Source organism: Bufo gargarizans, chromosome 1, assembly GCF_014858855.1.
Source record: "Bufo gargarizans isolate SCDJY-AF-19 chromosome 1, ASM1485885v1, whole genome shotgun sequence".
NCBI lineage: Eukaryota > Metazoa > Chordata > Amphibia > Anura > Bufonidae > Bufo > Bufo gargarizans.
This window is the reverse complement of record NC_058080.1, coordinates 543,138,253-543,153,166: the sequence shown is the minus strand read 5'-3', so window position 1 is coordinate 543,153,166 and position 14,914 is coordinate 543,138,253. Positions and strand designations below refer to the sequence as shown.

General features: G+C 43.4%; 1 protein-coding gene across 1 annotated transcript in view; it reads left to right on the top strand.

Moving 5' to 3' along the window:
• The window catches only part of LOC122934392 (somatomedin-B and thrombospondin type-1 domain-containing protein-like), a 57,315-nt gene that overhangs the window by 34,832 nt on the left and 7,569 nt on the right, over positions 1-14,914 (top strand). The window contains exon 4 of the mRNA XM_044289822.1: positions 5,825-5,983. Within this exon, the coding sequence (XP_044145757.1) occupies positions 5,825-5,983 (159 nt within the window). The remainder of the gene's footprint in view (positions 1-5,824; positions 5,984-14,914) is intronic.

Sequence of the window (14,914 nt, the reverse complement as noted above, 5' to 3'; positions counted from 1 at the left end):
AGACCTGTCTTGCCTTTCTTCTTGCTCCCCACCATTATCAGGTAATAATAGGCCAAGTAGCTAGAGATAAAGACTGTTTTGCAACACGGGCAGCCTGAAGCTCAGCTAGTGTGTGACCAATAAAGCATGATGTTTTTAAGAAGACGAGTTGCTGGATTCACTTCAAACCCAAGTGTTATAAATTCTAGGAAACGCTTGTTGTGTCAAAGTGCTCAATAGACCCCTTAAAAATTCCTTGGATGGTGTAGTTTCCAAAATGTTCACTTTTGGGGGGTTTCAACTGTAAGGCTATCTCAGGGTCTCTTCAAATGCAACTTAGAACCGAATGACCATTCCAGCAAAAATCTGCCCTCCAAAAACCATATTGCGCTGCTTGGCCTTCTGAGCCCTGCAGTTTACAACCACATATTGGGTGTTTCTGTAAACTTCAGAATCAGGGTAATAAATATTTAGGTTTGTTAACCCTTGCTATGTTAGGGCTCTTGCACACGTCCATAGCCTGGTCCGCAAATTGCGGACCCACAAAACACAGATAACAGCATTCCGTACACAATTTGGGGAACGAAACGTCCTGACCTCTATAGAACCGTCCTTTGTCTGTAAAACGGACAAGAATAGGACATGTTCTATCTTTTTACGGGTGCCACGGAATGGACATATGGAGTACTGTCCGCATCTTTTGTGGCCCGACTGAAATAAATTGGTCTGCATCCAACCCACACAAACTGCAGATTGGATGCGGAAGAAAAATATGCTTCCAGGAGCCCTAACTGGAAGAAATTGATTAAAATGGGAAATCTGCAAAAAAAAGTGACATTTTTAAATTTCACTTCCATTTTGCTTTAACTTCTGTGGAATACCTAAAAGGTTAATAAAGTTTGTAAAATCTGATTTAAATAAATTAAGAGGTTTCTAAAATGGGGTAATTTATGGGTGATTTCTATTATGTAAGCACCTCAAAGTGACTTCAAAACTGAATTGGCTCTTAAAAAAATTGATTTTGGAAATTTTCTTGAAAATGTTAAAAATTGCTTCTAAAATTCTAAGCCTTCTAACGTCCTAAAACAATAAAATGTAATTTACAAATTGATTCATAAATATAAAGTAGACATATGTTGAATGATAGTGAATAACTATTTTATAACACTATCTGTCTTGGGGCTTTTGCACACAACCATCAGATGTTTTGCAGACCTCAAATTGCGGATCCGCAAATCATTGATACTGTCCGTGTGCATTCCGGATTTTGCATAACGGAACAATAATAGGACATGTTCTATTTTTTTCCGGAACGAAAAAACGAAACGATCATGTGGTCATACAGACACGGAATCGCACATTCAGTTTTTTTTTGCAGCCCTAGGGAAGTGAATGGTTCCACATATGGGCCACGATAAAAACAGAACGGACACAGAAAAAAAATGTTCATTTGCATGAGCCCTTAAAAACAGAGAGATTCAAATTGATAAAATAGCGAATTTTTTCAAATTGTTAGAAAATTTGGGATTTTTTTTTATAAATAAAGGTAAGACATATTGACGCAAATTTACCACTAACATATGAAGTACGTAATAAAAACTTTAGGCATCAACCAAGAGTGCTTAATACAATTGCACCAATAAAAGTAGCAGGGTATTCGTTTCCCTGCCACTAAAACGCCCCCGACATGGAGATACCGGACCTATCCAATACATTACAGTAAATAGCACATTACTTATATTACCTTTAATCCTTATTTCCTCCCTCCCACCCTTCCCAAACCCATATCCCCCCACCCTATAGCCGCCGGGAAGGGGGGGAGGGGGAGGACAAAAAAACTAACAATAAATAAATATATTAATCTATATCTATCTATTTATATATTTTGACCACTGAGCCCAAATTTTCTCATGTCTATAACCTATGTTACTCTTAATGTATCCTAATCTTTCTATTATACAATTAGAGTTCATCAGGTTTTCCCATTCTTTTATTGTTGGTACCTCGGGGCGCATCCATCTTCTTGCTAAACGAGCTATAAAACATGATTTGTATAACATTATTTCATTCTCCTTTGATAGCTCATGGGAAGTTTCACCCAAAATACATACAGAAGGCGTCCATTGGATTTTAAAAATATCCCCGATTAATTCAATCAGACTGCACCAAAATGGTTGAATCTTTGGGCACCTCCACCACATATGGATAATGTCCGCTTTATCATTCATACTTCTAGGACATAGTCCGGGCGTTTTAGCTGAAACTTTCTTGAGCCATTTTGGTGTTATATATATAAACGGTGTAATATCATAAACTGAGTTACCCTATGAGAGGGGTTCCTCAGGTAAGGTTTAAAACACCCAAATTTTTCCCACTGATCATCTGTTATTATCCCTGTATCATTCTCCCATTTTGATTTACTGTTACAAATAAATCCCTCACTTCTAGTTTCTCGTATCTTTTTTTATACAAGCTTGACACCAATTTGTGCTTTCCTTTCCAACCTACTATATAATTAATCACCTCATGTGGTTTTGTCACTAAATCTTCCTTTTTTTTTATAACCGTTTTGACAATATCCACCAGCTGAATATATCTAAAATAACTTTGTTTATCTTCCCCTACATTCATTAATAATGTGTCCCTATCCTTCAATGTTTCATTTTGAAAATATTGTGAAATAAGCCATAAACCCTTATCAGTCCAATATTTGGCCTCTTTCAGGAAGGTAGCATTACCCAACCTCCTATTATACCATAATGGTGTGACTTTAATCTGCCCCTCTAAATTCAGTGACTTTTTGACTTTACTCCATACCCTCACCAATAATTTTACCAATGGGATTTTATATAGGTGCATACTTTCCAGTTGTCCTGATTCAAGTAATGTGAATATATCCGGTAGGGCACCCTCACTCTTATATACCAAATGGCTCGGAAAGTCCACCTGTGTCCAGTTCATCATTGTTGCAATATTAGCTACCATATAGTACAATCTGATATCTGGGACCTCTAATCCTCCTTGTTCGTAAGATCTTGTGAGCCAATATATCTTTTTCCATACCCTTTTGTTTGACCAAATTAATACATTGAATAATTTCTCTATGTCCTGAAAAACCGATTCCCCTAAATAAATGGGACTGTTTCTAATGACCTAGAGCAGCTGAGGTAGCAGTATCATTTTAATTAGTCCAATTCTTTCTGCTTTGTTTATTGGTAGTTTATTCCAGACTTTTAATCCTCTCCTTCATCTTATCAAGTAATGGTTTAATGTTCAATACTACAAATTTATTAGGGTCCTTAGATATTTCCAGGCCTAAGTATTTGAAACTGTCCTGGGGACTAAGAATCTTTAATTTTGCCTCTGAAATCACATTCTTGTCATTCAGAGGAAGGAGAGTCGATTTATCCCAGTTGGTTGATGCCTGATGTTTTTATTATGTAATTGTTACATGTATTACTACTGCTCTTTTTGTACTTTACTGGATTAAATACAATAAAAAATAAATAAAAAAACATATGAAGTACAATGTGTCATCACTAGAAAACAATCTCAGAATATCTTGGATAAGTAAAAAGTGTTTTAAAGTTATTACCACATAAAGTGACACATGTCAGATTCGCAAAATTAGGTTTGGTCAGGAAGGAGGGTAACTGACCGGGTCTGTAAGTGGTTAAAGGTCTTATATCACCCTTAGGCCTCATGCACACAACCGTTTTTTTTTTTACAGTCTGCAAAAACGGGGTCCGTGATCCGTGACCGTTTTTTCGTCCGTGGGTCTTCCTTGATTTTTGGAGGATCCACGGACATGGAAAAAAAGTCGTTTTGGTGTCCGCCTGGCCGTGCAGAGCCAAATGGATCCGTCCTGAATTACAATGCAAGTCAATGGGGACGGATCCGTTTGACGTTGACACAATATGGTGCAATTGCAAACTGATCCGTCCCCATTGACTTTCAATGTAAAGTCTGGAGTCTCTTTTATACCATCGGATCAGAGTTTTCTCCAATCCGATGGTATATTTTAACTTGAAGCGTCCCCATCACCATGGGAAGGCCTCTATGTTAGAATATACTGTTGGATATGAGTTAGGCCTAGTTCACACGATCGTATGGCTTTTATAGTTTTTTGCGGTCCGTTTTTCACGGATCCGTTGTTCCGTTTTTGAGTTCCGTTGTGTTTCCGTTTCCGTTCCGTTGTTCCGTTCCGTTTTTCCGTATGCCATGTACAGTTTACAGTAATTACATAGGAAAAATTGGGCTGGCCATAACATTTTCAATAGATGGTTCAGAAAAAACGGAACGGAAACGGAAGACATACGGATGCATTTCCGTATGTGTTCCGTTTTTTTTGCGGATCCATTGAAATGAATGGAGCCACGACCCGTGATTTACGGCCAAATATAGGACAAGCTCTATCTTTCAACGGAACGGAAAAAACGGAAACGGAAGGCATACGGAACACATTCTGTTTTTTTTGCGGAACCATTGAAATGAATGGTTCCGTATACGGACCGTATACGGAACACAAAAAAACGGCCCGTACACCCGCAAAAAAAACGTTCGTGTGAACTAGGCCTTACATTGTGAAAACTCATATCCGACAGTATATTCTAACACAGAGGCGTTCCCATGGTGATGGGGACGCTTCTAGTTAGAATATACTACAAACTATGTACATGACTGCCCCCTGCTGCCTGGCAGCACCCGATCTCTTACAGGGAGCCGTAATCAGCACAATTAACCCCTCAGGTGCCGCACCTGAAGGGGTTAATTGTGCGTTTCATAGCCCCCTGTAAAAGATCAGGGGCTGCCAGGCAGCAGGGGGCAGACCCCCCCCCCCCCCCCCCTCCCCAGTTTGAATATCATTGGTGGCCAGTGTGCGGCCTCCCCCGGCCCCCCCCCTCCCTCCCTCTATTGCATTAATAACATTGGTGGCAGTGTGCGGCCTCCCCTCCCCCCCCCGATCATTGGTGGCAGCAGAGTTCCGATCGGAGCCCCAGCGATTAAACTGGGACTCCGATCGGAAGTCTATGCCAGCCTCAGTGCCTCATCACATCTCCTGCCACAGTGCGCCGTGATTTGCCAGCCACACTGCCTCAACACATTAGAAGCCATAATGCCCCCATACTATACCAGCCATGATTCCTCATCAAATTTACAGCCACAGTGCCCCCTGACTTTGCTAGCCAGATTGCCTCATCACATTAGCAGCCATAATTCCCTCTCACTATGCCAGTCTCAATGCCACCTGGCAACCACAGTGTCTCATCACATTGCAAGCCACAGTGTTTAATCACAGTGCCCGCTGACTACGCTAGCCACAGAGCACTATCATAAGTAGGGCCAGTTCACACCATCTGTATGAAAGTAACCTACGGCCACAGATGCCAATCTTGTGTGCATCCGTGTTCTTTCACGGACCCATTGACTTGAATGGGTCCGTGAACCGTTGTCCGTCAAAAAAATAGGACAGGTCATATTTTTTTGACTGACAGGATACACGGATCACGGTCTCGGCTGCAAAACGGTGCATTTTCCGATTTTTCCATGGACCCATTGAAAGTCAATGGGTCCGCGAAAAAAACGGAAAACGGCACAACGGTCGTGTGCATGAGGCCTTAGACTACATGAAAAAATGTCATGTTATTTACATACACATTTTGGCTAATCACAATAAATGCATATTAATTTTTATCGTTGCCTTCCTCTGGATCAGCTTGCAGGATAACAGGCTGAACTGAATGGACAAATGTCTTTTTTCAGCCTTATAAACTATGTTACTATGTTATGCTGGTACATAAACAACGTGTGTAATGCGATATATGTATTTTTTTTATTCTCTCAGTTATTGTGTCTACTTCAGACTGAAACATGTGGGACCTGCCTGTTTGCTGCAAAACTGGGGCAGACAGTTGACAGGAGAACAAGTTGTATGTGTAGAGTGCCAGACTGAAGCAATGGATGCTAGTGGGCGGTGCCAAGGGGATGGTCTCGCTGGTGCAAGGTAAGAGATCATTGGGTAGATAGGACTGGAGGTAGAAAATGTGTTTAAAGGGCTTCTGTCACCCCACTAAAGTCATTTTTTATTTTTTTTGGGGGGGCTAGTTAAATTCCTTATACTGCGATATATGAAAATATAATGGTCTTACTTACTTTCCTTCAGCAGTTTCTTCTAAAAACGAACTTTTATAATATGTAAATTAGGTCTCTACCAGCAAGTAGGGCGTCTACTTGCTGGTAGCCACCGCAAAAAACAGCCCCCTCTTCCTGTTGATTGACTCCCTCAGTGCGCCTGCGCCGATGACCTCACCGAAAGAGAAGACGTCATCGGCGCAGGCGCACTGATGGAGTGCTGAGGAGGCGAGCCTCCTCATCTCAGAGCGCCTGCGCCGAATCAACACAGGCGCGAGATTTTTGAAATGCTGACAGGGCCGGCCGGAGGAGGAGATTGCAGCTGGCCCTGTCAATTAACAGAAAGAGGGGGCGTTTTTTTTGCGGCGGCTACCAGCAAGTAGACGCCCTACTTGCTGGTAGAGACCTAATTTACATATTATAAAAGTTTGTTTTTAGAAGAAACTGCTGAAGGAAAGTAAGTAAGACCATTATATTTTCATATATCGCAGTATAAGGAATTTAACTAGCTCCCCCCAAAAAAATGACTTTAGTGGGGTGACAGAAGCCCTTTAAAGTGTGTCTGTCAGCACTTTTGACCATGCTAAACTGCTGACAGTTCTAGGTATGGGCTAAGGAGAGCAGTACAGACATATGTTGTGGAGCTTTTCTCATCAGGAATAGTGTGAATATGAAGTTTTATTCTTCCAAATTCTGTTTTCTCAGGTGCCCGGGCAGGACTCTTGCATTGAGCTGCATCACAGCCCCACTCTTTAGTGGTGGTCTCCTGGATAGATGCGACAACTGTCACTCATAGGGGAGGGCTCAAAGCAGCTCGGTGTAGATAGCACTTCAGAATTAAGCTTTATAGTGTAACTACTCCTCAGAGAAAAGCTCCACAAAAAGTATGTTTGTACTGCTTTCCCCAGCCACTACCTAGTGCCATCACCAGCTTAGCATGGTCAAAACTGCTGACAGACTCGCTTTAAGGTACAGGCGACAGGACAGTAACTGTAATCTAATAAGCATAGGACAGGTATAGATACAATGAAATACAAAGCTGAATTTACAACCTATTAGTGCGGGGTCAGCAACCTTCCGCACTCCAGCTGCTGTGAAACTACAAGTGCCAGCATGTACTCTTACTCATCTATTCTTGTAACTCTCATAGAAGTGAAACTCATATATAGATTCATTACACACAGAGGGATCTAGATCAAGAATTTATTTTAATGTTGATGATTATGGCTTAAAGCTAATGAAAACCCAGAGAATTAAAGAATATTATACAAGACCAATTAAAAAATGATTTTTAATACAGAAATGTTATTCTACTGAAAAGTATGTACAATATATGCATTCAAAGCCCAGCACCGCCTATGTCCTCCGAATCTCCTCCTTTCATCAATGATAGATTGCCGTAATCTCGCGATGCGTAGTTCTTTCCCTGAGGCTGATGCCAGCAGAGGGAAGGAATACTATACCGGCACTGCGCATGCCCGAGCTCGCGCATCGCGAGATTACGGCAATCTATCGTTGATGAAAAGAGGAGATTCGGATGACATAGGTGACATAGGCGGTGCTGGGCTCCTTCACAGGTGGGCGTGGCTGGGCACCAGGAAGGTTCGTATAGCCCCTATGACACCTACAAGACTAATTTACATATCTCTAAAATCATTTTTTTAAACAAAATAAAAGCACACAGCCCTATAGGACAGGTATTTTGCGGACATACTAGCGGCGATCTAGCCGTGCATGTCCGCAGCTCTATAACCTAAAACGAGGTGACAGAATCCCTTTAACCACCTCAGCTCCCCTAGCTTAAACACCCTTAATGACCAGACCACTTTTTACAATTCTGCACTAAACTACTTTCACTGTTTATTGCTCGGTCATGCAACTTACCACCCAAATGAATTTTACCTCCTTTTCTTCTCACTAATAGAGCTTTCATTTGGTGGTATTTCATTGCTGCTGACATTTTTACTTTTTTTGTTATTAATTGAAATTTACCAACATTTTTGCAAAAAAAATGAAATTTTTAACTTTCAGTTGTAAATTTTTATTTATTTTTTAAACGACATCTATATATAAATTTTTCTCTAAATGTATTGTTCTACATGTCTTTGATAAAAAAAAAATGTTTGGGTAAAAGTTATAGCGTTTACAAACTATGGTACAAAAATGTGAATTTCCGCTTTTTGAAGCAGCTCTGACTTTCTGAGCACCTGTCATGTTTCCTGAGGTTCTACAATGCCCAGACAGTAGAAAACCCCCACAAATGACCCCATTTCGGAAAGTAGACACCCTAAGGTATTCGCTGATGGGCATAGTGAGTTCATAGAACTTTTTATTTTTTGTCACAAGTTAGCGGAAAATAATGAATTATTTTTATTTATTTTTTTTCCTTACAAAGTCTCATATTCCACTAACTTGTGACAAAAAATAAAAACTTCCATGAACTCACTATGCCCATAATGAAATACCTTAGGGTGTCTTCTTTCCAAAATGGGGTCACTTGTGTAAAAAATGGCCTATGAAATCCTAAAGGTGCTCTTTAGAATGTGGGCCCCTTTGCCCACCTAGGCTGCAAAAAAGTGTCACACATGTGGTATCGCTGTACTCAGGAGAAGTTGGGCAATGTGTTTTGGGGTGTCATTTTACATATACCCATGCTGGGTGAGATAAATATCTCGGCAAAAGACAACTTTTCCCATATTTTTTTTTAATACAAAGTTGGCATTTGACCAAGATATTTATCTCACCCAGCATGGGTATATGTAAAATGACACCCCAAAACACATTCCCCAACTTCTCCTGAGTACGGCGATACCACATGTGTGACACTTATTTGCAGCCTAGATGCGCAAAGGGGCCCCATATTCCTTTTAGGAGGGCATTTTTAGACATTTGGATCCCAGACTTCTTCTCATGCTTTAGGGCCCTTAAAATGCCAGGGCAGTATAAATACCCCACATGTGACCCCATTTTGGAAGGAAGACACCCCAAGGTATTCAATGAAGGGCATGGCGAGTTCATAGAAAAAAAATCTTTGGGCACAAGTTAGCGGAAATTGATTTTTATTTTTTTTCTCACAAAGTCTCCCTTTCCGCTAACTTGGGACAAAAATTTCAATCTTTCATGGACTCAATATGCCTCTCACAGAATACCTTGGGGTGTCTTCTTTCCAAAATGGGGTCACATGTAGGGTATTTATACTGGCATTTTAAGGGCCCTAAAGCGTGAGAAGAAGTCTGGAATATAAAAGTCTAAAACATTTTACGCATTTGGATTCCGTGAGGGGTATGGTGAGTTCATGTAAGATTTTATTTTTTGACACAAGTTAGTGGAATATGAGACTTTGTAAGAAAAAACAAAAACAAAATAAAAAAAAAAATCAATTTCTGCTAACTTGTGCCAAAAAAATGTCTGAATGGAGCCTTACAGGGGGGTGATCAATGAGTCTATATGGGGTGATCACCACCCTGTCATTGATCACCCCCCTGTAAGGCTCCATTCAGACGTCCGTATGTGCTTTGCGGATCCGCTGTGTCCGTGTTTTGCGGATCCACGGATCCGCAAAACACATACGGACGTCTGAATGGAGCCTTACAGGGGGGTGATCACCCCATATACACTCCCTGGTCACCCCCCTGTCATTGATCACCCCCCTGTAAGGCTCCATTCAGACGTCCATATGTGTTTTGCGGATCCGATCCATGGATCCTGGATCCGTAAAACACATACGGATGTCTGAATGGAGCCTTACAGGGGGGGGATCAATGACAGGGAAGTGATCAGGGCGTGTATATGGGGTGATCACCCCCCTGTCATTGATCACCCCCCCTGTAAGGCTCCATTCAGACGTCCGTATGTGTTTTGCGGATCAGATACGTGGATCCGTAAAACACATACGGATGTCTGAATAGAGCCTTACAGGGGGGTGATCAATGACAGGGAAGTGATCAGGGCGTGTATATGGGGTGATCACCCCCCTGTCATTGATCACCCCCCCTGTAAGGCTCCATTCAGACGTCCGTATGTGTTTTGCGGATCCGATCCATGGATGCGTGGATCCGTAAAACACATACGGACGTCTGAATGGAGCCTTACAGGGGGGTGATCAGGGAGTCTATATGGGGTGATCAGGGGTTAATAAGTGACCGCGGGGGGGGGGGGTGTAGTGTGGTGCTTGGTGCTACTTATTACAGAGCTACAGAGCTGCCTGTGTCCTCTGGTGGTCGATCTAAGCAAAAGGGACCACCAGAGGACCAGGTAGCAGGTATATTAGACGCTGTTATCAAAACAGCGTCTAATATACCTGTTAGGGGTTAAAAAAAAAATCGCATCTACAGCCTGCCAGCGAATGATCGCCGCTGGCAGGCTGTAGATCCACTCTCTTACCGGCCGATCCTGCGCGCGTTCACAGGAAATCTCGCCTCTCGCAAGAGGACGTGCCGGCGCGTCCACTCGGAATAACAGGGCCGCCGCCAGGACGCAATATAATATATAAAAAAAAATCATAAAAATTTAAATCGCCCCCATTCCCCAAAATAAAAAGAAACAAAAAAACTGAATTATGGCCATCACCGCATACGAAAGCGCCCATACCATTTAATATTAAAAAAAAAGTTAGCCCATATGGTGAATGGCTAAACAGAGAATTGAAAAAAGGCCGTTTCGAGTTTTTTAAATCACTATCTCCCAAGAAAATTGCATAAAAAGTGATCAAGTCATACACAACACAAATGGTATTGTCAAAAACGACAGATCATTCCGCAAAAAATTAGCCCCCACACATCTCCGTGGACATAACTATAAAAAAGTTATGACTGTCAGAATATCACAATGAAAATTATATATATATTCTTTTTTTTTTAAGCGAGTCCTGATGAGGCGTGGTGCAGTGAGCGGTCCTGAGTGGGGGGGCTGTTAGGGTTTCCATCTTTCCCAACAAAAAATTACACAAGTTTAAAAAGGTTGGTGTGGGTTAATACGGGTGTTGATTTGATCATATTTCACATTTTGCTAAAAAAAATTCCCAATAAAATCAAACTTTTCACTGTTGGGGGACACCTTGTGTATTTAAGTTTCCACATTAAGGCCTCATGCACACGACAGTTTTTTTTCACGGTCCGCAAAAACGGGGTCCGTGGGTCCGTGATCCGTGACTGTTTTTTCGTCCGTGGGTCTTCCTTGATTTTTGCAGGATCCACGGACATGAAAAAACGCTGCAGGCATAGCACTTTCCATGTTGAACTGCTATTCTCCAGAGAGAGAAGAAATAAGCACTATTCATGTTAGGCTACTTTCACACTTGCGTTCGGGGTTCCGCTTGTGAGTTCCGTTTGAAGGCTCTCACAAGCGGCCCCGAACGCATCCGTACTGCCCTAATGCATTCTGAGTGGATGCGGATCCGCTCAGAATGCATCAGTATGGCTCCGTTTGGCCTCCGTTCCGCTCAGCAGGCGGACACCCGAACGCAGCTTGCAGCGTTTTGGTGTCCGCCTGGCCGTGCGGAGCCAAACGGATCCGTCCTGAATTACAATGCAAGTCAATGGGGACGGATCCGTTTGACGTTGACACAATATGGTGCAATTGCAAACGGATCCGTCCCCATTGACTTTCAATGTAAAGTCAGGAGTCCCTTTACTTTCACACTTGCGTTCATATAATGCAGACGGTGGCTCCGTTCAGAGCGGATCCGTCTGCATTATATTGTTAAAACATTTCTAAGTGTGAAAGTAGCCTCAGACGGATCCGTCCAGACTTTACATTGAAAGTCAATAGGGGACGGATCCGTTTGAAAATTGAGCCACAGTGTGTCATCTTCAAACGGATCCGTCCCCATTGACTTACATTATAAGTCTGGACGGATCCGCTTGCCTCCGCACGGCCAGGCGGACACCCGAACATAACTTGAAGCGTCCCCATCACCATGGGAACGCCTCTATGTTAGAATATACTGTCGGATATGAGCTACATCGTGAAACTCATTTCCGACAGTATATTCTAACACAGAGGCGTTCCCATGGTGATGGGGACGCTTCTAGTTAGAATATACTACAAACTGTGTACATGACTGCCCCCTGCTGCCTGGCAGCACCCGATCTCTTACAGGGGGCCGTGATCAGCACAATTAACTCCTCAGGTGCCGCACCTGAAGGGGTTAATTGTACTATCATATCCCCCTGTAAGAGATCAGGGCTGTCAGGCAGCAGGGGGCAGACCCCCCCCCCCCCTCCCCAGTTTGAATATCGTTGGTGGCACAGTGTGCGCCCAACATCGGGCCCCCCCCCTTCCTCCCTCTATTGTTATAAATCGTTGGTGGCACAGTGTGCGCCCACCATCGCGTGCGCCCACCATCGCCCCCCCTCCCTCCCTCTATTGTAATAAATCGTTGGTGGCACAGTGTGCGCCCACCATCGCCCCCCCCCCCCTCTATAGCAGTAACAACATTGGTGGCAGTGTGCGGCCTCCCATCTCTCCCCCCCCCCCCCCGATCATTGGTGGCAGCGTAGTTCCGATCGGAGTCCCAGTTTAATCGCTGGGGCTCCGATTGGTAACCATGGCAACCAGGAAGCTACTGCATCCCTGGTTGCCATGGTTACTTAGCAATAGTAGAAGATTCATACTTACCTGCTTGCTGCTGCGATGTGTGTGACCGGCCGGGAGCTCCTCCTACTGGTAAGTGTCAGTTCTTTAGCAATGCGCCACACACACCTGTCACTTACCAGTAGGTGGAGCTCCCGGCCGGACACAGACATCGCAGCAGCAAGCAGGTAACTATGAATCTTCTACTATTGTACTATTGCTAAGTAACCATGGCAACCAGGACTGCAGTAGCGTCCTGGTTGCCATGGTTACCGATCGGAGCCCCAGCGATTAAACTGGGACTCCGATCGGAACCACGCTGCCACCAATGATCGGGGGGGGGGGGGATGGGAGGCCACACACTGCCACCAATGTTGTTACTGCTATAGAGAGAGGGGGGGCCGATGGTGGGCGCACACTGTGCCACCAACGATTTATTACAATAGAGGGAGGGAGGGGGGGGCGATGGTGGGCGCACACTGTGCCACCAACGATTTCTAACAATAGAGGGAGGAAGGGGGGGCCCGAAGGGGGGCGCACACTGTGCCACCAACGATATTCAAACTGGGGAGGGGGGGAGGTCTGCCCCCTGCTGCCTGGCAGCCCTGATCTCTTACAGGGGAATATGATAGTACAATTAACCCCTTCAGGTGCCGCACCTGAGGGGTTAATTGTGCTATCATATCCCCCTGTAAGAGATCGGGTGCTGCCAGGCAGCAGGGGGCAGTCTTGTACAAAGTTTGTAGTGTATTCTAACTAGAAGCGTCCCCATCACCATGGGAACGCTTCTATGTTAGAATATACTGTCGGATATGAGTTTTCACGAAGTGAAAACTTAGATCTGAAAAAGCTTTTATGCAGACGGATCTTCGGATCAGTCTGTATGAAAGCAACCTACGGCCACGGATGGCAATCTTGTGTGCATCCGTGTTCTTTCACGGACCCATTGACTTGAATGGGTCCGTGAACTGTTGTCCGTCAAAAAAATAGGACAGGTCATATTTTTTTGACGGACAGGATACACGGATCACGGCCTCGGCTGCAAAACGGTGCATTTTCCGATTTTTCCACGGACCCATTGAAAGTCAACGGGTCCGCGAAAAAAAAACGGAAAACGGCACAACGGCCACGGATGCACACAACGGTCGTGTGCATGAGGCCTAAGGGCAAGAACCTGGGCTATAGTGCTCAATGCTATGTCAGTGCTGAAAAACATCATAGAAGTTTCTTTTCTGTTAAAAACAGCATAGAAGTTTCTCTTGTATTATACAAGAGAAACTTCTATGAGGTTTTTCAGCACTGACTTAGCATTGAGCTCTATAGCCCAGTGGTTAAGGTTTTTGCCCTTAATGTAGAGGGTTGTGAGTTCAAATCCCCACAGAGACATTTTAAAAATAAAGTCTAAATTAGATTTATATACACAGGGTGTCCCTAAGCATAATGACAATGTCCATTCCTCTGTCCTAGGACCCCTGCTCTTCTCAGTTTACACCTTTGGCCTGGGACAGCTTTCAGTATCACTTCTGTGCTGACTGCACACAAATTTACCTTTCTGGTACAGATATCACCACTAGGGATGAGCAAATCGACTTTGGATGTTTCATCCGAAGTCGATTCGCATAAAACCTCGTTGTAATACTGTACCGAGGGGGAGCAGAATGTATTGGTTCAGATGAGCCAAAGTTATTACGAATTATTATTATTATTATGAAGCATCCAAAGTCTATTCGCTCATCCCTAATCACCACCTTACTATCCAGAATACCGCAATGCCTAATCTTCTTCTCCTCTTGCTTTCTAAAACTTAAAGGCTATGTAAACCGTTGGAGGAATTATTTTTAATTTATTGCATTTCACTTATTTTTATCAAAAACATTTGCCTCCAAAGGTGTACATAGCCTTCAACATGGATAAACCAGAATTTTCCCACCATCTCACTCAGCCCCTCATCAGACCTTCCATCACAGTCCATGGCTGCACACTCTCCCCAGTCAACTAAGTCCATCCACTGCCTTGGGGTAACCTTCGATTTCTGTTCTGCTCTTTTAAACCGCTTATCCAAGCCCTTTCTATTTTTTACTGCCTTCAACCAAAAATATCTCTCGAATCCGCACATTCCTCAATGCAATATGTGACAAAATGCTTGTAAATGCCCCCATCATCTCCCGCGTAGACTACTGTAACATCCTCCTTTTGTAGCCTCCCATCTATCAATCTTACACCCCTCCAA